General features: G+C 56.8%; 2 protein-coding genes across 3 annotated transcripts in view; one reads left to right on the forward strand and one right to left on the reverse strand.

The window, feature by feature from the left end:
• Nucleotides 1–19860, forward strand: part of SZT2 (SZT2 subunit of KICSTOR complex) — a 52485-nt gene extending 32625 nt beyond the window's left edge. The window contains exons 37-72 of one of the 2 annotated variants that reach the window (XM_059135114.1): nucleotides 293–460; nucleotides 551–629; nucleotides 762–833; nucleotides 1021–1222; nucleotides 1959–2058; nucleotides 2767–2896; nucleotides 4649–4801; nucleotides 4883–4985; nucleotides 5075–5180; nucleotides 5268–5379; nucleotides 6018–6136; nucleotides 6242–6406; nucleotides 6658–6742; nucleotides 6890–7054; nucleotides 7134–7301; nucleotides 7671–7804; nucleotides 8201–8367; nucleotides 8490–8587; nucleotides 8680–8812; nucleotides 8924–9054; nucleotides 9155–9255; nucleotides 9329–9505; nucleotides 9708–9975; nucleotides 10055–10134; nucleotides 10223–10348; nucleotides 10449–10648; nucleotides 12607–12697; nucleotides 13081–13161; nucleotides 13244–13318; nucleotides 15751–15964; nucleotides 16333–16486; nucleotides 16650–16772; nucleotides 16882–17287; nucleotides 17417–17533; nucleotides 18803–18871; nucleotides 18995–19860. In XM_059135114.1, the coding sequence (XP_058991097.1) occupies nucleotides 293–460; nucleotides 551–629; nucleotides 762–833; nucleotides 1021–1222; nucleotides 1959–2058; nucleotides 2767–2896; nucleotides 4649–4801; nucleotides 4883–4985; nucleotides 5075–5180; nucleotides 5268–5379; nucleotides 6018–6136; nucleotides 6242–6406; nucleotides 6658–6742; nucleotides 6890–7054; nucleotides 7134–7301; nucleotides 7671–7804; nucleotides 8201–8367; nucleotides 8490–8587; nucleotides 8680–8812; nucleotides 8924–9054; nucleotides 9155–9255; nucleotides 9329–9505; nucleotides 9708–9975; nucleotides 10055–10134; nucleotides 10223–10348; nucleotides 10449–10648; nucleotides 12607–12697; nucleotides 13081–13161; nucleotides 13244–13318; nucleotides 15751–15964; nucleotides 16333–16486; nucleotides 16650–16772; nucleotides 16882–17287; nucleotides 17417–17533; nucleotides 18803–18871; nucleotides 18995–19138 (5016 nt within the window). In that variant the 3' untranslated portion in view covers nucleotides 19139–19860. Of the gene's footprint in view, nucleotides 1–292; nucleotides 461–550; nucleotides 630–761; nucleotides 834–1020; nucleotides 1223–1958; nucleotides 2059–2766; nucleotides 2897–4648; nucleotides 4802–4882; nucleotides 4986–5074; nucleotides 5181–5267; nucleotides 5380–6017; nucleotides 6137–6241; nucleotides 6407–6657; nucleotides 6743–6889; nucleotides 7055–7133; nucleotides 7302–7670; nucleotides 7805–8200; nucleotides 8368–8489; nucleotides 8588–8679; nucleotides 8813–8923; nucleotides 9055–9154; nucleotides 9256–9328; nucleotides 9506–9707; nucleotides 9976–10054; nucleotides 10135–10222; nucleotides 10349–10448; nucleotides 10649–12606; nucleotides 12698–13080; nucleotides 13162–13243; nucleotides 13319–15465; nucleotides 15625–15750; nucleotides 15965–16332; nucleotides 16487–16649; nucleotides 16773–16881; nucleotides 17288–17416; nucleotides 17534–18802; nucleotides 18872–18994 lie in introns of those variants that run through there. The other variant, XR_009344981.1, reaches the window with a different exon arrangement.
• Nucleotides 19861–22423, reverse strand: HYI (hydroxypyruvate isomerase (putative)). Its single transcript, XM_059135115.1, has 8 exons — nucleotides 22175–22423; nucleotides 21985–22096; nucleotides 20963–21077; nucleotides 20728–20806; nucleotides 20589–20638; nucleotides 20406–20475; nucleotides 20140–20274; nucleotides 19861–20018 (listed from the first exon to the last, which is right to left on the reverse strand). The coding sequence occupies exons 1-8, from the start codon at nucleotides 22371–22373 to the stop codon at nucleotides 19945–19947; spliced, it is 834 nt and encodes a 277-aa protein (XP_058991098.1). The 5' UTR covers nucleotides 22374–22423; the 3' UTR covers nucleotides 19861–19944.
• Between the last annotated feature and the right edge of the window lie 2496 nt (nucleotides 22424–24919).

Below are 24919 nucleotides of genomic sequence, written 5' to 3' on the forward strand. Positions count from 1 at the left end.
TCTTCTCCAGACTCCAGATACGGAAATAGAAGGGCCTCTTCCTGGTTTCAGTCCGTAGCGTTCCCCTCAGAACAGCCTCCTCACCGCATTGTCCCCTGTCCCATGCCTGGCAGCCCAACTCAGCAAGAAGAGACCCAGCCCCTTTCCTTGCCACTAGGCCTGTTGAAGTTTAGGCAACTTCCAGACCTTTTGCGTACCAGGTGGTTGTGAGGGTCTGATGAGGAAGTGTGGGGTGCCGTGAACAGGGAGGGCTGCTTCTGCCTTAACTGTGACCTTGGCTTCTGCTCCCCAGGAGTTTCGCCGCCTTCACCTCCCTGGCCATGTTCTTCTTGAGGATCCTGACAGTGGCTTCTTCTTTGTGGCAGTTGGCCAACAGCCAAGTGGGTCCCAAGGGGAGCCCCCTTCAGCAGCCTGGGCTTGGCACAGCCATGAGGACAGGGCCGAAGGCATCGAAGGGGAGGTGAGCCTTTCCTGGGATGACCTGGGAATGGAGGGGGGGTGGAGGTAGGTGTGTGGGGCCTGTATTCAGCTCTGACTTCCTGCCCTTCAGGCCCTGACAGCCAGCCCCCAAGCCCCAGGCTCCCCAGAGGGTTCCGAGGGCACCCCCCTCCTCAGCCTGCCACAGGGAGGTAAGAGAGGACTTGGGCAACAAAGTCTGGGGGCTAAGACCAGGGACTTACAGATCCCTGGCCCTGCTTCCCTCCTCGGGTAGTCCTAAGCAAGTTCAGTAGAGGTTCCAGACCTTTCCCTTCTCTTCCCAGGGAGCCAGCCTGGGCCCAGCCGGGGGCTGAGCCTTATGTCCAGTCAGGGCAGTGTGGACTCTGACCACCTGGGTAAGCCGGGACAGTTTGGGGAGGACTCTAAGCTGATGGGAGGCAGAGACTGGGCTGTGCGGCAGAAGGACTGGGCAGGGGCCATCAGAAGGGACTGACGTGAAGGGGCTGGGCCCATCAAGCCTGACACGCTTGGAGAATCAGATGAGCCAAAGGTTGGGACTGAACCTCAGCTCATTTGACACAGGTTACGATGGTGGCAGCAGTGGCTCAGACAGCGAGGGTCCCAATGAGACCTTGGGGGAGAAGGCTCCCTTCATGTTGCGGACCCCACCCGGGCCGACACCTCCACAGCCTTCGCTCTCAGGCCTCCCTGGGCCCTGCCTGCCTGACTTCTGGCTCATCGTTAGGGTGCTACAGGATCGTGTAGAAGTGTATGCCCACGCACAGTAAGTAGAGGCCTGCACTGTGCCGCTTTTCCCCAGTCCCACAACACTCCTCTCCAGGGTCATCCCAAAGTAAGACATGGGACTGAGGGTTTGGGTCGGGGTCTGACTGTGTTCTGGGGCTGGAGGGTCCTGACCACTTCCCACAGCCTGTAGCAAAGCAGGTCACTCTCTGCTTTCCTAGTGGAGTTCAAAGCTGGTAGGATTTGGGGCTCCTAACCTCACATTGAGAACTTCTCCAGTTCAGAGCAGCTTCAGAAGTTGATGTGGGACTAACAGGTGATATTTAACAAGCACTTAGTACATGGCAGATACTGTTCTGAGCGTTCCTCCTAGACCAGCTCCTTTTGTGATGGGGGGAGGAAACTCAAGCACAGTTAAGTTAAATACTTGCCCAAGGTCACGGGAAAGGGCAGAGCCAGGACTCACAGCAAGGCCCCTGGTTAAAGATGGCTCCTGTCACGGGGTGGGCTGGGTTTGAGAAGAAGGGAAGACCACCATTCTGCTCAAGGTCTGAGAATGGAGAAGAAGGAAGCTTACATGTCCTGCCCACGTGAAAGCTGGTAAAGCAAGCCTAGAGCTTGTGCTTCCGTAACTGCTATGGAGAATTCTGCTTTTCCCAGTTCCCACCATGTTTGCTTCCCTTGGTCCAGTCCTATTCCCTTCTCATGGCTTCTCTTGGCCCCAGCTGCCAAACCCCACCCCCACCAGCCATGTCCATTCCATCCCTCCCCGCCAGGAGCCTGATTCGGGAGGATGGGGGGCCAGGCGCCGAGTGTCGCCACCTGCAGCAGCTCCTGGTGAGGCGAGTTGGGGAGATCTGCAGGGAGGTCAACCAGGTAAGGGACAGCGGGGAGCGGGGCTTTCTAAGCACGGGACACTGCTCAGATGAGGAAGGAATTTCTAGGAACTTGACCTTCAGAAGCTGTTGATCTATCACGGACATTTTCTTTGACACTTGGTTACTGGGGTACTCTTACTCCTTGGGCCCTACAAACTGGGGAACACTCCCCCACCCACTCCCAGTAATGTGGGTTACTCTTCCAGACCCTGACTGTGAGCTGTTCCATCTTGTGGCCTTGCACTGGTATTAGGGATTCAATAGTGAATAAGACAGGGAAACCCCGACTCTCTGGAACTTCCGTCGAGTGAGGGAGATAGACGCCGAACAACTAAATTACACAAATTGTTTCCATTATGATTGTGAAAAATCATACAGAGGAAAAGTAGAAACTGATGAGAGCATATGATGGGGTCTGACCTTCTGAAGTGTCAGGGAAAGAATTGATCTTTCTAGGCTGAGACCTGAAGGGTGGAAAACAAATTCTGGCAAAGAAGAGGATCTAGTGTTCCTAACCTGGGGTTCAGATCCCTGAGCCCGGTGACTGTAGGACGCATCTCTGACCCCCCCATGATTACTGATGCTCTCTTGATCACTGACCCCCTATGAAAACCACCATCTTCTCTGGCCTTTGATCACCCCTGACCACTGCCACCAATTCTTTGAGAAATATTTCAGTTCCCTGATACCCGGCTCCTTCTCCCAGCGGCTGCTTCTGCAGGATCTCCATGACAGTCACGTGTGTAACTCTCTTCTGGTGGCCGAGAGCGAAGAAGATCTGTGGCGCAGTGAGACCCCCTTCCACTCCCGTCAGCGGGCACCACTGCCCAGTGATGGTGAGACCCCACCCAGGAGCCTCCCTCCCGGGCTGCTGCTGCCCTTCCTGTGTCCGTGCGTGGGTGAGAAGACCAGGGCAGAGTCGCCGTGACTTGGTCACCGGTGCCAGGAGAGCAGGGAGGATAGGACAGGAAAGGGTCACTGGGTTTAGCCATTGAGAGTTCCCGAGTGTCGTTAGTGAAAGTGTTGTCAGAGAAGTGGGATTAGGAGCCAGAGGAGACAGAAGTGAGAGGATCTTACACAGGTGAAGCAGAGGAGAACCACTTGTTTATGTAGTGTGGCAAGCACACAAGGAAGGAATTTGACAACAAGGCAGACTCGAGCACATCTGTGTTCCACAGGGAAGGAGCCAAGAGGCAAGGAAGCGTTAAAGAACACAGGAGAAAAGGGACCATGGAAGGGGCACCAGCTGTGACCTGTCTTCCCAAGGCCGTGCCTCTGCTCACCCCACCTTCCTTTTCAAAATGACCATCTTTCCCCTTTGGGTAATAGGGCTGAGGAACGGTGTTGGGGTGAGGAGTGGGCAAGTAGGCCAGGTCACAGGTGGGAGAAGATCAGAGGGGAGGAGCCTAAGGCCCGGTAGGAGGATCTGCCTTCCTATCAGCTGTCCCTCCTGATAGGCAGGCACAGGACCCCTCTGGGCTTCCTGAGATTTCTGGTTGTGATAAGGAAGCCCTACTCAAGATGTTAATGGAAGTCTTGACACTTCCACTCTCTTCTTTGACTCCTGATGACCCCTCAGCTCAGCTCAGAGGGGAAAGCCAAATGATGTCATTCCTTTGCAGTTCTCCCATCTGGTTGAAAAGGAAAATCAGAGCACTTCTTGTTTTTAATAGTCTCAGCAAGTCTGTAGGTGAATGTTCCTACCAATCCCGGACGTCATGTCTCACTCAGCACATCCCGAGACGTGCTCTGTATCAAAGCACCATTCCCCTAATTAGCGGACTTCCCAGGGTCTGATGGCGTCTTCTGCACATTGAGCACGAGATAGGACAGCCACACACCTTTGTTGCCAGTGCCTCTAGCAGCGTGTAATGGAAGGCCGGGCAGAGCCTGGAGACAGCCCTTCCTCATTATAGTCTCTCCACGTGATTTTGCTGGAGCCTTCCGCAACCAGCATTCCGTTCCAGACAACCTCCTGTGTGCTTTATACACGGCTCACATCTGGCAGCAGCTTCTCTGGGAAACCAGATGGCTGCCTCTGCCGTGTTGGGGGGCTCCTCTTCAACCTGGGAAGCTGGAAAGGGTCAGACCAGGCTCTGGACTGTGCCCCTGGGCTCTTGCATTCTGCCTTCCTGCCCTATGAGTCCTTTTGGGTCAGCTGTCCTACAGAGCGCAGCGTTTGCCCTGACTCTGCAGGTGTGTATCAGCTCTCCTATCCTATCCTCCTATCCTATCTGACGGGGTTCTCATTGCCCCTCCATGTGAGTACACAGATAGGGTGTGTGTTATATATCATATTAGTATACAGCCGGAGTGTCTTCAGAAAATTCTTCAGAATTTTCTCATGCTCTGCCTCACCTGACACTTCTAGCTCCTTCTCCACAACTGCCTGAGAGCCTTTGTGCTGTGACCTGGTTTCCGAAGAGTATGGTCCTGCCTTGTTACCTGAAATGACCGTCTTTCCCCTGCAGGGTGATAGGGCCAAGGAGTCCTGGGGAGTAAGGACAAGTAGGCCAGTTCGTAAGTGGGAAGTAGCAAAGGCAGAGGGCCGTGTCCCGCCTCTCATCCACTCTCTCCCTTCTCCCCAGATTACGCTGCTGATGAGAGCTGTGCACCCCGAGGGTACCTAGCCGCCACAATGCAGTTTGTCCCTGGCCATTTCTCCTGTGACGTTGTGTGGGGAACCGTGATTCGAGTCCATTCACGCCTGAAAATGGGGCCCAGCATGGGGGTCTCTCGGGGTGTGTGATGGGCATGAGAGGCAAGTGGAGGGGGAGGGAATCTGGAGAAGGGGCTGTCCTGAGCCACTATTACTCCCACAGCCATCCAGGCCCTGCGCTCCGTGCTCAATGCCTTCTCTGTGGTGAACCGGAAGAATATGTTTGTCTATCAGGAACGAGCAACAAAGGCTGTGTACTACCTGCGGTACGTGGGCCTTGGGAATAGGGGGTAGAGCAGGGATCAAAGATGGTGGCCAAAGAGCTATGTCCAAAGTCTGTGCCACTCTCTCCCAGGCTCCTGGAGACATCCTGCAGCGACCGGCCATGGGAAGGCGATGCACTGCCCCCCTCCCTAGCTCTGTCCCGAAGCCAGGAGCCCATCTACTCTGAGGAGGCCTCGGCACGTATCACCCCCATCCCGAGGCCCCTGTGCTCCCCCTCATACTTTGCCCATTGGAGCCAGGCACTTACCCAAGTTTCCCTATAGGGGCCTCGGTCTCCCCTGGACATGGCTTCTAGCCGCAGTTCTGATGCTGCTCGTCCTGTGGGCCAAGTGGACAGGCATATCCAGCTTCTGGTGCATGGTGTAGGACAGGCAGGTAAGCACTGCTCGGAGGGGGTTGGGGAGAGACCAGAGGAGGTTCCAGAATCCTCCCAAGTCTTCTGTTGGCACCTCTCTACTGTAGCTCATGCTGTGCTCTGGGTTTCCCTCAAGCAGGAGCTGGGTGGGACAGACAGACAGATGTTTAGAGGATAGGCCCTCTAGCTGATTGAAATGCAGCTTGGGGAAGGGGAGCCGTGAAAGCTGACACAGGATGTCTAGCCTGGGTGACTGGGTGGTTGATGGCTCCACTGGCTGGAGATCAAGGGTTTGGGTTGAAGGTCATAGGTTTGGTTTGGGAGATGGTGAGCGTGAGGTATCCAGCAGGCAACTGGATGTTGCTGTTCATGTTTACAGTTGCTTTAATATGTACGGGGTCTTGGGCTAAGGCTGTTACGTACGAGGTAGATGTTATTATTACTTTCATCTTAGAGATGAGGACACTGAGGCTTTGAGAGTTGGCACTTACTTGTCCATAGTCAAACAGTGAACTAGAACTTGGGCAGAACTAGAACCTAGTGCTGGCTGCCTCCAGTGTGTGGGGGAATGTTCGAGTCTAGGGGTCAAGGGCCAGGCTCGGGGGAGTCGCTGGATTCTCTACCAGGGTCTCCATTTTCCTGCCATGGCTGTGTCAAGGTCCTGAGATTACCGACGAGCTAGTACGGGTGCTGCGTCGGCGACTGGACGAGGCCACGCTGGATGTCATCACAGTCATGCTTGTTCGGAACTGCAAGCTGACACCCGCTGATGTGGAGGTCAGCTCCCTCCCAGCCTCCGATGGCCCTCCAGGGCTTGGGTGTAGGGACCATCTGCTCTCTGCTCTCCCTGTGCGGCTCTGATGCCCCTTCCCCTCTCTGCAGTTCATCCAGCCGCCTGGCAGCCTCCCCTCCGAGGTGCTGCACCTGGCCCTCCCTGCCTCCTGCAGGCCCTGGCTTCCTGCCCTGGCCTGGTACCTGCGGCAGAACCTGCTCATCTTCCTGCACTCACCCAAGTACACGGACAGCAACAGCCGCAACCACTTCCAGGTGAGGGTGGGCCCCTCTCCATACTCCCCCCGACTGTGGAACTGTTCCCTGCAGGCACTGCAGGTGACCTTGCCCTGTGGACATGTATATACCACTGCCTCCCCCACCCCCTCCACCTTTATTTTCTGCCCATGTCTTCCTGCGCTCCCAGCCGTGTCTGTCCGCCATTCCCCACCGTGGACACCATCCCCTGATGCTTTCTGTCTGTCCGCCCGCTTGGGCTTAGTTCTCTGTGGTACTTCCTTCCTCAGCATCCGCTGCCACCACAGGGCGGCCTCCCCGACTTGGACATCTACTTGTATAACAAGCCTGGTGGACAGGGCACCGGCGGCAAAGGTACGCTGCAGGGCGCAGCCCCATGCCCCTGCTGAGCGTGCGAGAGCATCTTCCTGCCTCGAGGCTTGGGGGGGGCCTCACCCAGCCTGGCCACTCAGGGCGATCTGGAGGTCTCGGACCCGAGCCTTTCTCTGGATTTCTACCCAGGGGTCGCCTGCATCACTCTAGCCTTCGTGGATGAAGCAGGAAGCCCCATCTCACTGGCCTCTTGGCCCCCCTCCTCTCCGGGGCCCCTAGACCCACTGCAAGAGGAGGAATTTGAGCAACTGACCCAGGTCACTCGCTGCCCGACTGTGCCGGATGGTTCTTCAGGTGGGTCAGCAGAGGGGGTGCTGAGTTAATGCTCTGGGAACCAGAGGCCCCCTCATGTCATCCCCATTCTTTCCCCCAGCTCAGAACGGGGCCCCACGGCTTCGACTGGATGTGTGGGAGAAGGGGAATATCAGCATCGTGCAGCTGGAGGAGAAGCTCCGGGGAGCGGCCCGCCAGGCCCTGGCTGACGCCGTCATGGAGTTGCGGCTACTGCCAGCCTCCCTGTGTACTGAGGACGTGTCTCCAGGTACGCAGGCTCCAGAGTATGTGCCAGGCCCAGGCAAGACCGGGTCTCTAGTGAGCTTGCAAAGGTGGGGCTCCGGGATGGCATCGCAGAGGCTCCCTCCAAAGTACACATTCAATACACAGTTGTCCTGTATCTTCTCTGCGTCAGCAAGGTGACATGCCAGCAGAAGGGTCCACACCCAGTTGGTCCCCCATTTCGAGAGGGATACTGCACCCGGAACTCCCTTCACACAAACACGTAGCTCTCAGATGCATACGCCACCATTGCCTGACAGGTGGAATAAGGGGCAAGTCACTGTCATACCTATTGCGGGGCTGGGCTGTCTGAAATAGGCACAGTGACAAGAGTCTGTAATGTCTGATGTCACAGGAAATCTCCGGAGCGGGTCGTTGGAAACCAAGAGCCCTGCAGGCCGAGCTAGCACCTTTCCCCCTGGCCCTGGCCCTGGCGAGCCCGTGACTGCCCCCAGCAAAGCCGGCCGGCGTAGCTTCTGGGATATGCTGGTAATGAGAGGATGGGAAGAGGTGATGTAGTTGGCATCCGCCTTCTTGCCTGTCTCCTGGCTCCCCTACTCCCCCCGTAGACCTTGCCCCAGACAGCCTGTCACATAAAGCAACTCTGTCCCTTTAGGGTATGCAGCAGGGCAGGGTCTCTCTGACACAGAGACCCTCAGCTGAGCAAGTGCTTTCACTTCCCTTTTCTCATGGAGTGCCCACAGGAGAAGTCAGGCTTGCACCAGTGAGGGTGCCAGGGCTCAGGAAAGCGGAGTGCTGCCTGAGGCTGGGCCTGCCCCGGGCCTCCAAGCCCCGCAGGCTCTCATTACTGGTTCACGATGCCCCCATCCTCCACACCATCCCTCTTCCCAGCAGCACTTCCTCATTCACTGCCTTGCCCCCCAGAGTAAAACAGAATGTGGGGACTTGGGTTCCCCCAAAACAACCGATGACATTGTCCTGGATCGGCCAGAAGACACCCGGGGCCGGAGGCGTCACAAAACCGAAAGTGTTCGGACTCCAGGTGGCACTGAGCGGGCACCAGGCTCAGATTCTGGAGCCCAGAGACAAAGGTGTGTGTGTATTATGGTGTTGCATCATTGTGTTGGGGGTGAACTCACAGGTAGGTGTTGGGTTTGTGTAAGCACACACATGTCCCATGTGGAGGTGAGGCTCATTCCCGATGTGTCCTCAGACGCAGGACCACACAGCTAGAAGAGGGTGAGGTAGGGATCCTGCAGCCTGTGTTTGCTCGCGTGACTCAGCGCTGGATGGAGTTTATGGTTCAGATCGGTGAGACCCCCAGCCCCTTCTCACCTGTACTCAACCCCATGGCCTAGTCCCCAACCTACAGCTCCACCGTGACCTCTCTCCCCCGGTTCCAGGTTGTGCCTCAGTGTCCAGGAGCTCCACCCACATGGTGTCCCGATTCCTTCTTCCATCTGTCCTCTCTGAGTTCACGACTCTGGTCACCTCCATGACCGGAGATACCAGTGTCCGTATCTTTGAGCAGCATTTGTGAGTTTGGGTCTGCTGGAGGCTAAGCTCGGCTAGGCCTGGGAGGTGATAGCCAGGGAATGGGTCTGTGCATGGATGGTCTGCTTTCTGTCCCTCCCTTCCTCCCTCCAGGGGTTCAGAGCCAGAGATCTTCAGTCCTTGCTCCCTTGGACAGCTGTGCCCAATGCCGCGCCCAGCGACGGAACGGCACCTGCTACTTCTGGGAAGGAACTTCTTGCAATGGAGGAGACCAACCCAGCAGGGTGAGGGCATGGCCCAGAGGGAGTGAGTTCAGAGTTCTGGGGAACAGGGTGGGCTCACGGGGATCTACATCTGGACCTCAACTGAGCATTCCTCCCCTAGCTGCCAAAGCTGTGCAGCGCTTTGAGCCAGGAGGCGACGGGAGCTGTGGGCGAAGCGCTCCCCGGCAGAGGTTCTTGCTGCTGGAGGTCGTGGACAAGAAGGTAGATGGGGGGCCAGGGGCTGGGTGGGAGAAGGAGTTCAGTGATGTCACTGACCCTGACCCCTGACTTCCAGCTACAGCTGCTGACCTACAACTGGGCTCCAGACCTGGGAGCGGCCTTGGGCCGGGCACTGGTTCGCCTCATGCAGTGGCAGAACTCACGCGCCCACCTCATCTTCTGCCTCCTCAGCCAGAAGCTGGGGCTTTTCCATCATTGTGGCCAGTTGGACTTCCCAGTGCGGGACGAAAAGGTGCCTATTGCTTGGGCTCCCTCCTCTAGTTCTGATTCCTAAGGGATTAGTTGAAGGAGGTGCCAGCCAGGAAGCAGGGGAGAGGGACAGACTGAGGGCAGAGATAGTAGGGAGGGAACATCTGAGAGAGGAGGCCATTGGGTGGGAGAGAGGGTCTGAAGGCAAAGGCCATGAACCCATCGTGACACTCCATCTCTCTCAGGAGCCAAACCCATTCCTCCTGCCAACCATGGAAGCAGAGACCCTCATCCGGAGTGCAAGCCCCCCGCTGAGCCGCGAACAGGGCCGGCTGAGTGCCTCCTCTCGGGGTGGGGGCTCCCTTCCCCTCGACACATTCCCCTTTGATGAGGCCCTGAGGGATATCACAGCCGCCCGCCCCAGCTCCTCTCTCGGCCCTGTGCCCAGACCCCCTGATCCTGTCACCTACCATGGACAACAGTTCTTAGAGATCAAGATGGCGGAGCGCAGAGGTGAGGGCCCTGGCCCTGGAGTGTGGGAGGAGAGGAGTGACAGCTCCTGGGGGCCATTACTAATGCCTGCACCCACCAGAGCTGGAGCGCCAGATGAAGATGGAGAACCTGTTTGTGACATGGCAGCAGCGTTCTGCCCCAGCCAGCATGCCCATCAGTGTGAGTGGCTCGAGCCTGTGTCCTCCCTGAGCATCCTGAGACCCCGTCCCTGGCCACCGTTCCCGTGCTCACCACCTCATCTCCCCAGGCTGCAGAGCTAGAGACCCTGAAGCAGTCGTCCCGCCTGGTACATTACTGTGCAACAGCCCTGCTCTTCGACCCAGCTGCCTGGCTACATGGGCCCCCCGATACCTCTGGGCCCCCCGAGGGCCAGGTAAGGCTCCAGACTCCTGGGTCTCTCCCACGGGACCTCCTTCCACCCCCATGGTGCGGTTGACCGCAGCTAGAGCCTGCCTTAATCTCCACTCCCCCAGCGGCGCCATCGCCCCGAGTCCGGGGCTGGGAGCCGGGAGGCCCCCACCAGCTGTGAGTCCTCAGATGCGCCCCCGCCAGGGGCCCGGGAGGAGCCATGGCTGAAGGAGCTGAGCCTGGCCTTCCTGCAGCAGTACGTGCAGTATCTACAGAGCATGGGCTTCGTGCTGGTCCCGCTGCGGCCCCCTTCCCCGGCCCGCAGGTGAGCACCCTCCCCACCTCTGCTGCTGCGGACACGGCCCCACACACCCTTGCTGTCTTCGCCCTGGCTCCCTCTGAGCCCTGTGGGCCTTGTTGCACGTCCCTCCCCACCGGGCCAAGCATACTCACAAGGGTCAGGGTCGCCTTCCCACGGGCCCCAGGCATGGCCTGTAAACCTCCCAGCCACCCAGGTGTGCACACGGCTATGCACACATATGGCTTACACACTGATGGACTGTGTACCTCCATGCCCTGGATCTGGGCCTTAAGGATTCCTGGCCTGGTCACCACAGGGGCCTCTCCGGGTATCTCATGTGGTTCGTGGCCCAGGAAGCCCTGTCCTTGCTGAGTTAGCCTCTCTCACGAGGGACCCCTGTGCCAGGCCCACCTGCGTCATTGTCCTCCAGCCCGTTCTGGGACAGTCATGACAGGTCTCAGTGTTGGGAAGCAGGCAACTCATCTCTCACCACTTTGCAGCTCCCCGGAGCACAGTGATGCAGCCACGGCCACTCTTCCTGTGCTGTGTCAAATCTCAGATTCCTGTTTCTGTGGCCCCTGCTTTATGCTTTTCTCAACATCTGAGCCTCCAGAGTCTGTGCTCCAGCCCCTTCCCAGTGGCTATGGAACCTCCCTCTTTGTGTTGCATACAATTACTTTTGAGTACGAGTTGTACTTCCTTATTTGGGACACCACCTGGCCCAGAGAGCCAATTCCAACTCCTGAGCGTTTCTGAAACTAGCTCTCCTGCTCCCAGACCTCCCACCCTCTCCCGGGCATTAGGAAGAGAGGACAGGCCTTATCCTTTGGGACCCCACCCCTCTCATTTCTGGGCATCAGGGCCTGAGAAGGAACTCTACCTGCTTCCCAGTGGGTCCCCCTAAAGGAGTGTCTCTGAGAGACTTCAGTTTCCATACTTTCCATTCAGTTTGAAGCTCTTCCCAAAAGTCTGGGTTCCTTTTTAAAACAAAAGACAGTAGGGGCACCTAGGTGGCTCAGTCACTTGGGTGTCTAACTCTTGATCTCAGCTCAGGTTTTGATCTTCAGATCATGAGTTCAAGCCCCACACTCGGTATGGAGCCTACTTTTAAAAAAATAATTTTTTTTTTTAAGATTTTATTTGTTTATTTGACAGAGAGAGATCACAAGGAGGCAGAGAGGCAAGCAGAGAGAGAGAGAGAGAGAGAGAGGAGGAAGCAGGCTCCCTGTTGAGCAGAGAGCCCGATGTGGGACTCAATCCCAGACCCCGAGATCAAGACCTGAGCCGAAGGCAGAGGCTTAACCCACTGAGCCACCCAGGCACCCTCAAAAATTAATTTTTTTAAAAAGACACTGGGATGAAAAATACGTTTCCAGAGACAAATTTACAGTCAGGCCTTCCTCTCTCACCAATCTCACCAATCACTGTCAAAGTCTTGTTCCAATTTCCTTGAGGATCAAATGAGACATTTCTTTTCTCCAGAGGCTTTCACACACCCCACCTCACCGTCCAACCCGATTGCCAGCAAGCGCTCTGGTGGTTTATAGCTCCTGATGTAATGAGTGCATCCTGCTGGCCCTTGCTGTTTTCCTGGTTCACAGTACCTTTCCTGCTTCTCTTCTCCCCTTACCATTGAGTTGAGTAGGCCTAGGGGGCCCTGAAACAGTCCCAGCAGCTTCTTGTGCCCTAACCTGTCCCCTCTCTCACCAGTGGAAAGGGGCCTGCTCTCCACCCCCCCGTGGAGCACTCCTCCAGCTTCCCCTTAGAGCAGCAGCTGCCGTGGAGCCCTGCTGCCCCACGGTGTATACCTGGACTACAGTCCCAGCCGCTTCCCCAACACGGTACCCTAAGCAGGTCCTTTCCCTCTCCAGTCCCGTTTCAGCTCCCGCAGGTCGCTTGCCCGTGAAAGTGATCGTGGGGCTGCTGGCCAGACCACTTCCCCCGCTGGCCTGCCTCATCCTCCTTCCCCCTCTTTTCTGCAGCACCAGCCGGCTACGGGCCATGGCCATCCTTGGAACGGAAGGTCGAGGCTCCTTCTCCTGCTCTAAAACCAAGACTGATGGGAGCCCCAAGGTAGTGCATCGTCGTGTACCTTCCCCGGCAATATAATCAACAGGGCCCCAGCCCCAGGTGTCACTGAGCCGAATCACTGACCCAAATCCTTATCTCGGGAACAAAATGAGAGGCACAAAGAAGGCACAGGCTCTCACGTGACATGCGTGGTGACTGAAGGAGCTGAACTAAAGTCTAGAGGGCTTCAGGTCCCTGACCTCACTCAATCTCGACTCATTCTCACCAGTCCTGGGAGCTGGCCCTGCCCTGAGGCAGACAGACAGGAACATAAATAACCACCAAATGCCAGGGGTACATTGGTACCCAAAGGACTCCCCTGCTGGTTCCAGGCTGGTGAATCCCCAACCCTTGCCCCTGATCCCTAGTGTTTCTCCTTTCTTTAGAGCACCGGCTCTCCAGTCACCACCTACCACCTGCAGCGTGCACTGCCCGGGGGCATCATCCTCATGGAGCTGGCTTTTCAGGTGAGCAGGAGGAACAGTGAGTGGGGATAGCTGGACCCACCTATCTCTTATCCTTCTGATCTCATCTTCACCTTCTCTCCAGGGCTGTTACTTCTGTGTCAAACAGTTTGCCCTAGAATGTTCCCGGATCCCCATGGGGCAAGCTGTCAACTCTCAGGTATGTGGTGGGGCCGGAGAAATACAAGGTCTCAGGCATAGTGCATCCCCAGTGTGCTGTGGCCAGTGGGGTTAGTCTGGGTTAGTTAGGATTAGTTAGTTAGTCTGGGTTAGTTAGTTAGTCTAGGTTAGTTAGTTAGGATGGTTTAGTCTGGGCCAGTGGGGATCTAATGCTGTGGAGTGGCCAAGTTATGGCCATTCCGACATCATGACTGGGTCATCCACCCCTCAGCCTCGCTCTGTCAGTGGGCCAGACCATATTCCACCGCAGCGCTAGAGGCAGAAGGCAGTCCAGCACAGTGGCTGCTCTGGTCCTGTGGTCACTGTGGGACTGACAGGAGCCCAGTACCATAATCAGTTCATAACGTAGATGATCAGTGATGACCTTTGAACATAGTGGGTAATCTGACACATGGGGACGTCAGTGCCACGGGCAGTCCTGGCCTGATCTAGAGCTGGAAATAGCCAGGCTTTGTCAGGATCGCCACTAACACTTAGAATGAGGACCAGAGTTCCCAGCCACACAGCGTACCCCTGGCATTTGGTGGTTATTTATGTTCGTGTCTGTCTGCCTCAGGGCAGGGCCAGCTCCCAGAACTGCTAAGAATGAGTCAGGATTGAGTGATGTCAGGGACCTGAAGCCCTCTAGACTTGAGTTAGTTCAGCTCCTTCAGTCACCAGACATGTCGCGTGAGAGCTTGTGCCTTTTTTGTGCCTCTCATTTTGTTTCCGAGATAAGGATCTGACTGGGCCTAGTCTGCCTGACTCCTCATACCTGGATAGCTCACATCTAGCCCATGGATGGTTGCCTTTGACTTGAGTGTGGACACCTAGAAAGGCCTCAAGGGATAAGGTGACCCAGAAAAGCATGGTGACCTTACGTTCAGAAACCTGCCTGGGCCAGAGTGCTCCAAAGGAGCTCTGGACGGGCAGGTACACTTTCTCACTTTGCTGTTGTGCTGGCGGAAATGACCCAGCCCCGTGACTCTCTAGAGCTCCTTGAAGTCCTTGTAGCTTCCTGCCCCTGATCTCCATCCAGCTAGCCTCTCTCTGCCCCTACTTGTGTAATCGCCGGCCCTGTGTTACGTACCGAAATTGCTGCACTGTTGCTGTTGTTGCCAAGTGCACAGTATGCAGGCTCAGCAGAGAGGAGAGCTTTCCTCTGCCTGTACACCTAAGGGGACCTGCATGCATGGAGGTTAAGTGCGTGCCCCCTGCAACGTGCTAGTCGGTGGCAGGACTGAGGCTGAAATCTAGTTCTGTGGCCGGGAGCCCTCAGCTAACATACCATCATGCACCATCGCCGACAGTGACATCATCAATGCCCCTGAGCCTGAATTACGTCCCCCCGGCCTTCCTCTCTTCCTCTTCCCTCCTTCACAATCATCCCGAGCTCTTTCCACCCTAGTGCTCATGATCATCATAATCCATGGGCCATTCAGTTTACCACACATTCTCTAACTTTACGAAGATCTCTACTTCGTATGAGGATAAGGGAGCTTAATATGTCTCACACGAGATGTTGTGACTCAGCCAAGACCACACAGCTACTCTGACCACTAGTCCGTAGTTTCTTTGACAGCCAGTTCTTTCCTTTCCTTATAACTCCTGCACCCATTGCTTTCGTGGGCCTGGGTCTGTAGATCCTGCCAGCCCAGCACCACGGGTCCAGCAGCTGACACACTCTCAGTGATGGTGGCTTCCATCAGGAGAAGCACCAGCTCCGTGTCTCCACCTTCTTTTCTTCCTCCCTCCATGGTTCATTCATTCATTCACAGATCAGTTAAAGGAGGTCCACTCTGGCCTAGCCTTGGCAGGGTGTCCCAGAGGACGCTTTATGAACCAGTAGGAGCTAGCCAGATTTGGGAAGCAGGGGGAACAGCGTTCCAGGCAGACAGAACAAGCAGGTACAAAAGTGTGAAGAGAACATGCAGTGTCCTGGGAAGAGCAGGTAGTTGAATGGGAAGGTCAAGCTGGAGACATGGGAGGAACCAGGAGAGACTCCCAACAGTGCATTCCATGCCTGGCCTCCCCTGGCCACCTGCACAAAACTGGCACTTGGCTAGATTCTGCATAACATTGTCTTCTAACGTCTTACATCCTCCTGTCTGAGGCCTAACATTGGCCACCCTGTCTGCCCGCCGCTAGAACGGACACTCCTTGAGGGCCAGGTCCGCCCCCTCCCTAGCACCTCAAAAAGTATCTGGCGGGCACTAAGCAAGTATGTTTTGCATCCGTGATCTGGGCCAGACTTTGGCGGACTCGGGTAGTCAAAGGCCCATCCGTCAAAACGATTATAGTTTTCAGGTATGAAAAAGGGAGTATGAAAAGGGGGGCTTCCCGCGGAAGGGGCTTCCCAGGGAAGAGGGAGAGAAATGGGACTGTGCCAAGCGGCCTGCCAGGTCCTGACCCGTGCCCCGCCCCCCTCCCCAGCTGTCCATGCTGTTCACAGAGGAGTGCGACAAGGTTCGAGACCTGATGCACGTGCACTCGTTCAGCTATGATTTCCACCTGCGCCTCGTGCACCAGCATGTGCTGGGCGCCCACCTGGTGCTGCGGCATGGCTACCACCTGACCACCTTCCTGCGGCACTTCCTGGCTCACCACCCAGACGGGCCCCACTTTGGCCGCAATCACATTTACCAAGGTCGGTGCCAGAGGACAGGCCGGTGAACCAGAGCTAGGCCCCATGGGGTCTCCAGACCTGGACCGATGGGACCACTTCCTGGGGCCAGACCTCCGCCTCTCCTGTCCCATCCTATCCCATGTTGTTGATCACCTCATGTCACTTGGACCATATCCCTGTGTCTCTGGTTTCTGTCTTTCTCTGAAGTTCTTCATGGTGTTTCCCATCAAAGTTTAGATTCTGAGCCACATTGGGCCCACCTCTATGTTCCCCAGGACCTTAGGAGCCCCCCAGAATAACAGCCAGAGCCTTAGGGATGTCTGTCTTCCTGTCCCACCTGTTCAGTATGTCTGTCTCAAGCTCAGCGTCTCCTATAACTCACCCCTCAGGGACACTGGAGCTGTCCACACCACTCATTGCTGCCCACCAGCTGTACAACTACGTAGCTGACCACGCCAGCTCCTACCACATGAAGCCCTTGCGGATGGCCCGGCCAGGAGGCCCAGAGCATAATGAATATGCCCTGGTATCAGCATGGAACAGGTGAACTTGGATGTGTGGGGGGCACCAGCATGTGCTCTGGCTGAGGTCAGGGCCTGCTCCCTGCCCCGGGGCAGTAGGGAGAGAAGTTTTCTTGAGCCAGACTGGATGGGCGTGGCTTCATTAGAACCTCAGGGCTGGCATCTTCCCCACCCCCACCATACAGCTCTGGCTCCTACCTGGACTCCGAGGGGCTTCGGCACCAGGACGACTTCGATGTGTCTCTGCTGGTGTGTCACTGTGCTGCACCCTTTGAAGAGCAAGGAGAAGCCGAGCGGCACGTTCTGCGGTCAGCAGATCCCCTACCTCAAATGTGCTCATGGCCCAGCCTTCCCAGTGCCCTTGCTTTCTCTGTGTCCCACTCTGATCACCACATTCCTACCCCGTCCTCACCCTAGGCTGCAGTTCTTCGTGGTGCTCACCAGCCAACGAGAGCTCTTCCCCAGACTCACCGCAGACATGCGCCGGTTCCGGAAGCCACCCCGACTGCCCCCTGAGCCAGAAGCTCCTGGGAGCTCAGCTGGTAGCCCTGGGGAGGCCTCGGGGCTTGGTCTGGCCCCTGGACCGACTCCCCTGTTCCCCCCGCTGGCTGCAGAGGTGGGGGTGGCGCGGGCACGGCTGGCTCAGCTGGTCCGGCTGGCTGGAGGCCACTGCCGTCGGGACACACTCTGGAAGCGCCTCTTCTTGCTGGAGCCTCCGGGGCCTGACCGGCTACGGCTTGGGGGGCGCCTGGCTCTGGCAGAGCTGGAGGAGCTCCTGGAAGCAGTTCATGCCAAATCCATTGGGGACATTGACCCCCAGCTGGTAAGCGGCCATGCATTCTAGAAGGGGCCGGTTTGGATACTAGGGGTTCTGGCAGCAGCCAGGGTGGAGGGTGCAGAGCTCTCAGGTGGCTCTCGGACAGCAGATCCAGCCCCTTGGACCTTCCCCTAGGACTGCTTCCTGTCTATGACGGTCTCCTGGTACCAGAGCCTGATCAAAGTTCTCTTAAGCCGTTTTCCTCAGAGCTGTCGTCATTTCCAGAGCCCAGACTTGGGAACTCAATACCTGGTGAGTCTCCCTGAGACTTCTCTGAAGGGGGAGATGTAGCCGAAGGCCTCATCAGAGAGATGACATGTCCCTGAAGGAGCCCCAACCCAGCTGGGTCTGCTTTGGCGGGAAGGCCTAGGTGGAACAGGATCCATGTGAAATCAGGGCTTGAAAGCCCTGAGCACCGAGCCTTGACATAGGATTCATGAGAGCAGTCTGGAGCTCTGACCTTAAAACCTCACAAAAACACACGTCTTGCTAGAGATCCTGAGGGCTAAGGTCTGGAACCTCATCAGCCTTAGGGGCTGACTCCCAAGAAGGACCTCTGGGGCTTTAAAGCCTCGTCACCCAAAGCATGGTCGTCACACTGGCGGCGGTGGCAACACCTGGAAGCTTGCCAGAATGCAGGCTCTCAGGCCCCAGCCCCAACCTGCTGAGTGAGCAAGTCTAGCCTAATCCCCAGGGGCACACGAGAGGCTAAAAGCACTACCTGGGCCAGGTAGAGGGGAAAAGGCTCAGGTGTCGGCCAGACAGCATGGGGGATTAAGAAACTGAAGACGTGAGCCTGATGAGAGCAGTGGTTGTAGGGAGGAGAGATTTGGAAGAAGACTTCCAAAAAAGTAGGCGCTGGTCCATAGGGAGGGGTCCCGCAACAATGCTTGTGAGGAAGGCGAGTTTCAGGGCCTGAAGGGGCATTCCCGGGACACTGAGGTGAGTTGGTAAGGCTACGGTTGTTGGGGGGGGGGGGGGTGAGCCGATGGGGGCTCTCCTGTGGATGGGTGATGACCGGAGCCCAGGAGAGAAAGACCTGAGCAACAGCTACGTGAACAGGTGGTCACTGAAGCCTGGGAGTAGAAGGAATCACTTGGAAGAGATCACTGAGCTGAGCAAAGGGACAGCCAGATATAGGGGGTTAGTCCGAGGGGAGGTCAAAGCGATGCAAGACCAAGGACAGGAGGCAAGGGGGAGTTGTGCCAAGGGTAGAGAACTCTCAACGTGCCAGCTTTGTGCAGGGCCTCTAGACAGACGAGCTCTGAAGCCTTCCAGTCAGGCGCCTCCCCCTCATTCTGAGGAGGCTGGTTGGGCTGACGGGGAGCCAGCGAGGATGAGGACGGAGGTTCAGTTTAGAGACAAGGTCCTGGGCGCCTGGAATGCAGGTGGGCTCAGGTGTGGTGATGGGAGCAGGCCTTCCTCAGACCAGCCCCACTTCCAGAATGCCCTCAAGGAAGGTGGATGCTGCGTCAGATGACACAGATCGTACTCCCCGTGTCACTTTGTCTTTCACTGCAGGTTGTACTGAATCAGAAGTTTACAGACTGTTTTGTACTGGTGTTTCTGGATTCCCACTTGGGAAAGACGGTAAGAATGGGTGAGGGGCTTTGTGTCAGCCTAGCGGGAGGCTTCCCCTAGAGCCTAGGGAAGCTGGGGAACCCTGCCCTCTGTGCCTACCTCACCACTGCACCCCTGCCGTGTTCCCCACAGTCTCTGACAGTGGTTTTCCGAGAGCCCTTCCCAGTACAGCCCCAGGACAGCGAGAGCCCCCCTGCCCAGCTGGTGTCCACCTACCACCACCTCGAGTCCGTCATCAACACAGCTTGCTTCACCCTCTGGACCCGCCTCCTCTGAGGACCAGACCACTGAATGGCACCATTCCTTGAACCATGGGGGTCTGGAAGCTTGCCCACTTGAAGGAGGACTGACCAGCCCTTCTGGGCCCAGACTGAAGGGGACACCAGAAGCTTTGTGACTAGATCTCGGGTCTGCAGCCCTGGCCTCACGGTGGGAGCTACCCTCCTGAGCACTTGCCACTGTTGACCAGCCAGGCTTCGGAGGGGTAGCCCAACTCCCTGAGGTGCCCATCTCCTCTCAGTCCCCTGGGCCCTTCCAGGAAGGGACTCCACGTTCCTGCTCACCTGGTGGAGTCCCAGGAATTCATAGCAGTTGGCAAGCGCTCACCCGAGAGCTCCTCTGCCTGAACACCGCCTCCAAGGCCCCAATGGCCAGCAGCCACCCCGCCCTGCTTTGAGCCCTCTGGTCTTCATTTCCCACTTGAACATCATTACTGGACGTTGCCACTGAGATACGTCACCTTGGTTCCAATGCCTGCTCTGCTTCTGAAGCCCCTGTGACCACAGGCAAGTCCCTTAGCTCTTGGACCTGTGGTCTGTGGTGTGTAAATGAAGAGGTAGACTCAGAAACCCCCGTGTGCGCAGGAGACTGGAGCACTTGAGCGTGAGCCGGACGTCCCTTCTCTTCCCTTCTCACCAGGCGGGAAGCAGCCCCGGGAGAGCGAGGGGTTAGACACTGTGTGTCCTCCTACTGCCCAATAACACACACATGGGACAATGTTCAGCAGGTGGTCTTTAATGCAGGAGATGCAGGCCGCTCTGGGCCCTGTCCCCCAGAGGCACCAGGGGGTACAGGGCAGGCCCTCACTGGCCAGCCTGAGGGTGGCCCCGCCTGTCCCAGTATGCACGAAGCCAACTCAAGCCCTCGGCTGTGTCTCCTGAGGAGAGAGGGAGGTGGTGGCATCTCGGCCCGTGAGGAGAAGAGCAGCCATGTCCAATACCTGTCAGTCCAGAGCTCCCTTCCCCCAGGCCCAGCCTGGAGCCCCGGCGCCCCCTCACCTTGAGGCTGGTACTCGCAGCCCACAAAGCCCTCGTAGCCTTCATCCTCCAGCAGTTGGAACAGATAGGGGAAGTTCAGCTCGCCGGGGCTGTTAGGCTCCCCCCGGCCTGGGACTTGAGCCACCTGCACATGCCCTAGACACAGATGGCGGCAGGTGGGGGGCTCAGGCTCCACCTGAGGCCTGAGGGGCAGAAGCGGTGGGGGGGGGGGATGTTGAAGGGGTGGGAGCACAGCAGACAAGGAGGAGCAAAAAGACCCCTCTCACCAACGAGGGGTAGGAACTCCCGTATATTCCCTGTCAGGTTCCCGTCCATGATCTGCCAGTGGAATAGGTCCTGGGTAGAGAACACTAGTCAGAGACCCTGCAAGCCCCCCTGCTCTCACCCCATTCTCCCCAGATGTGGGGAACACTGGGCCTTCTGAGAAGCATTTCCTTTCTTCCACTTACCATCTGTAACTGGAGGTTGGGTCTTCCGACCTTCTGTAAGATGGCTGCCGCTGGGAGAGAAACCGGGGAGGGGGCCGTGAAACCCAAGGAGAGCACAAGATTCAGAGAGGACTGGGGGAGGCACAGGGCTGCATCCTACCCTGCTGGGGGGTGTCCAGGAAGTACTGGGGGTCGGTGATGCGGGTGTTGATGGGCTCCAGCAGTCCCACGAGGCTCTCCTAGCACCACGGCGGACCCGTGAACAGAGCTCTGCTCCAGTTTCCTGCCCCCTCCGCCAACGACTGGTGAAGCCCGTCCCCATTCCCTCTGAGCTGGGCCAGTGCCCCGCCTCCTGCCTCCTTTGCTCTTGAGGCTCTATCTGTCCTTGGTCTCACCTGAGCCAAAACTCCAGCTGCATGCTTCAGGTTCTCCAGAAAAACGGTCTCCATTTCACTCCTGACTGCTGCTCGGTCAGCCCCCTGGGGCACTCGGCCAGCCATCAGGTGAATCCTGGGGGGAGGTGGCACTGGAGGAGGTTGGGGAGGCCATCCTGACAGCAGCAGGGCCTCGTTCCTGTGGCTCCTTGAGTGCCCCTCCAGCTGTCCTCCCTACCCCCCGCTGGCTGGGCTGTCACCTGCCCTCCTGTGGCAGCCTGAGGCCAACCCGTTTCCCAGGTACCATCCTCCCGCCTAAGAGACCTCTCATTTAGCGCTCCAGTGGCCCCTGTCTTCGGGGCTATAACATGCGGGTCAGCCTCACTTTCTAGCAGGTATTTTGACCCTTCCCTTAAGTATCCCGTGCTGCTCGTCTCCACTTTTTGCAGCTGTTCCTTAGATCCTTCCCATCTGCGCTCTGCCCCCACCACTCAGACCCCCTTGCCCTTCATTTGATCTGCCCCACTCTGCCTCTAACACCTCCTCCTGCCATCACCCGATCTCTTGGCCACACCCAGCTCCAAAGGGCCCCATCTCCAGCCTCAGGAACTCTGCTGAGCGCCCCAAGCCTTCTCTTGCCTCTGATCAGTGCACCCTTGCTTCCCGTGCTCCCTACATCAGGCAAACGCGTGTTCATTTCTTTGAGCCCCAGTTCAACATCACTACCTGTAAGAAGCTTCCTCTAATCCCAGACAGTTGCCATAAACTGACCCTCAATGGATCACTCCCTGTGTTTACTTTCTATCTCCCTGGTCAGAGGTCCTGGCACGGGATCCCTGCATGACAGTGTGGCGAACACAATGACACAGGACAAATACAAAAGGCAATTGACAAAGGACCGGGACTGGCAGAGTGAAGGGCCAGTGCGCGGACTTCTGAACCTCTCCAACCTGGCGTTCCGTTCTCCCAGACCCCAGACGTGGGGCAGGGGCTTGGAGCAGACCGGGCAAGGTGAGGAGGAGGTGGAGGAGAGCGTAGGATACCTGGGACAGCCCAGAGCCTTGGCGTACAGCACTGCCTGTTCCAGCCCCTCTCGGAAGGCCGCTTGCCTCCCGGGCACGGCCCCCAGCCCCATTTCCCCTTTCTCTCGGTCTCCTGCGGAGAAAACGGGCCTCAGACCCGGCTCGCGTTCCCGGGCCTCCCGGAGCCCCCCGCCCCGACCCCGCGGCGCACCAGGGGGCGTGTTGATCAGCACCAGCCGCAGTCCCGCTTCCCGCGCCGCGCGCGCCAGTGCCTCGGGCGGCTCCGCGTACGGCCAGGCCACCTCGGCGGCCTTGAAGCCCGAGCCGCCGGCCGCCCGGAGCCTCGCGGGGAGCCCGGGGAGCTCGGGGAACAGCCACGACACGTTGGCCGAGAAACGGAGCGGAGCCATGACTGGCCGGGCACACGCGCGCAGGGCAGAGTCCAGGACCCGCCGGAAGGCGGAAGCAGGCGGGGCGCGGCGGGGCGGCCCTGACCTGGCCGGGCGGGGAATCGCCGATCCGGGGGAGGGCGCTGCGGGGCCAGGCTGGGCCCGGCTCCGGAGTGCGCGCCTGGGGAACCCGATCCGGGGGGGGGCGCGCTGGCGCCGCGAGCCGAGCCACGGGCCCTCTGTGCCAGCCTTTTTTGGTTAGAAAAGCATTGTAGGGTGAAGACCGAGGACAGCCCAGAAAAGTGACATTTTCGAGACTGGAGAAAGAGAAATGCGGGGAGAGGCGACAGAACCAAACGAGAGGAGCTCGGCCCGGGGGGTCGGCGGGAGAGCATCCGCCCCCCACGCCCCCGCCCCCGCCGCCTCCTACAGCAGGGGGGTAGACGGGGCGGGCAGTGGCGGGGGATGGTTGGGGGCCCCAGGGGCTGAGAGCCCAGAGAGAAGGGCAAGAGAGAGCTGGCCCGTCCCGAGAACCCAGTTAAAAGAGAGAGGAACGTGAACTTTAACAAATAACTTAGTATTTTCCCCATTATAAAAATAGTATCTGTTTGTTATGCAACGTTTGAAAGCTACAAGACGAAATCAAGAAAATTTAAATCACCAGTCATCGCACCACTAACCGCTAACTTTCCCTTACAGATGAAAAAACAAACATAAGCAGTTTTTTTTCCTTAGAGAATTCTGATCATACTGTACATGCAGTTTCATGGTCTGCTTTTTCATTTAATATTATTTTGCTATTTCCCCGTGTTCAATATCCTTCAAAGTCATTGCATTCGCTGCTCATTGTGCCATACCCGCAGCCCAGAGTTTATCCCACTGCTCTGTTGATGGTCATTAGAGTTTTTCAACATTCGTGTGTGCGTGTGTTGTGAAAGCACTTGAATGCACCTCTTGGCTCCACCTCTGAATTTTTTTCTGAGGTTCCTTTGAAATGTCCATTACAGTACTTGCCGCCCTAAGTCCTTTATAAGGAGAACTGGCCCCGCCCCCGGTCTCCGCACTGAGCGGCTGTGGGTGAGGGGATTCCCCCTTCCCCCAGCTGATTGGGCCACAGGAGGACATCTGATCCAAGGGCAGCGGAAGCCTCCACTGGCTGAAGACCCATCAGCTGCCTAGTCTGGATCTGGCCAATCAGATTCTGTTTCTCAAAGTCCAAACCTGGAAGTACTGAGAAAGTCAACTAAGAGGTAGTCTTGCCAAAAAAATGATTGTGGCTGTAGAAACCAAGTAAGCAAGAGTCAGTTGGTGAAGGAACGCAGGCCGGGGAGTAACCAAGCACCAGAGTACGAGGGGTAGATGGCACTTCGAGAAACTTCTAGGTGGAGTTTATCCGGCTGGTGAAACCCACAGACCTGGGGTCTGTGCACTTCCCAGGCTGGGATGTTTAGACCTTCCTGGGTTTCCGTTGTCTGTAGCCTCTTAATGTTCCTTTTCTTTTTTAAGATTCTTATTTATTTATTTGACAGATAGAGATCAAAGCAGGCAGAGAGAGAGGGAGAAGCAGGCTTCCTGCTGAGCAGAGAGCCCAATGTGGGGCTCGATTCCAGGACGCTGGGATCAGACCTGAGTCGAAGGCAGAGGCTTTAACCCACTGAGCCACCCAGGTGCCCCTGTACCCTCTTAATGTTTCTTGAGAGAAGCAGAATGAGTTTGTTTCATCCTCAATAACCCAAGTGATTGGGAAGAATCCTAAGGCTGGAATTACATAGTCAGCAAATAGGAACATGTTTAAGGTCTTGATGCTCTGCTAAACTGCTTTTTTTTTTTTTTTAAGATTTTTTAAATTTATTTATTTATTTATTTATTTATTTGACAGAGATCACAAATAGGCAGAGAGGCAGGCAGAGAGAGAGGAGGAAGCAGGCACCTGGCTGAGCAGGGAGTCTGACTCCGGGCTTGATCCCAGGACCCTGGGATCACGGGCTGAGCCGGAGGCAGAGGCTTCAATCCACTGAGCCAACCAGGCTCCCCCCTAAACTGCTTTTTAAAACCATTGCGAGTTTATACTCCACCAGTATGTGGGTGGAAGTCCTCTTGGTCGGTTTTCTGTGCTAGCTTTGAGAGAAGGAAGCTCCAAGGGCCACATTAGGAGCCACTCCCTGTAGCTGTGGACCTCTATCCCCAGACAGGCTCTCAAAGACACCTAGGGTCCAGGCCAGCATCAGAGTTCATCCAAGCGGCCAGCCAAGTTCCATTGCTTAGCTCTGCCTCTAAGAACGGACTGCCACCGTTCCTGATCACCTGACTGCCACTCTTCCTGATCACCTGATTTCTTGCCCATTTGCAGCTGGTGTTATACTTGGAACTTGAACTTGTCCTGAAATGTGTTTCTTGGGTATAGTCCAATCAGGATGTGACCTCATTAAGTTTAACATCTTAATCAATCCCAACTTCAGCATGTTTGTAGTCCAATGTTGACCATGCAGAATAACATCTAAGGAAAGTATTTCCTTTTTTTTTTTTTTTTTTTTTTTAAGATTTATTTGTCAGAGAGAGCGAGCACA

The sequence above is a fragment of the Mustela lutreola genome, chromosome 10 (assembly GCF_030435805.1).
Source record: "Mustela lutreola isolate mMusLut2 chromosome 10, mMusLut2.pri, whole genome shotgun sequence".
Lineage (NCBI taxonomy): Eukaryota > Metazoa > Chordata > Mammalia > Carnivora > Mustelidae > Mustela > Mustela lutreola.

Excerpts from the sequence above, each read along its gene's own strand:
- HYI (XM_059135115.1), bottom strand. The coding sequence starts at position 22,373 with ATGGCTCCGCTCCGTTTCTCGGCCAACGTGTCGTGGCTGTTCCCCGAG. Across the intron at positions 20,275-20,405 it reads GGAGTTCCTACCCCTCGTTG|GGCATGTGCAGGTGGCTCAA; the intron begins GTGAGAGGGGTC and ends ATCTGTGTCTAG. Across the intron at positions 20,019-20,139 it reads CTGCGAGTACCAGCCTCAAG|GAGACACAGCCGAGGGCTTG; the intron begins GTGAGGGGGCGC and ends CTCTCTCCTCAG.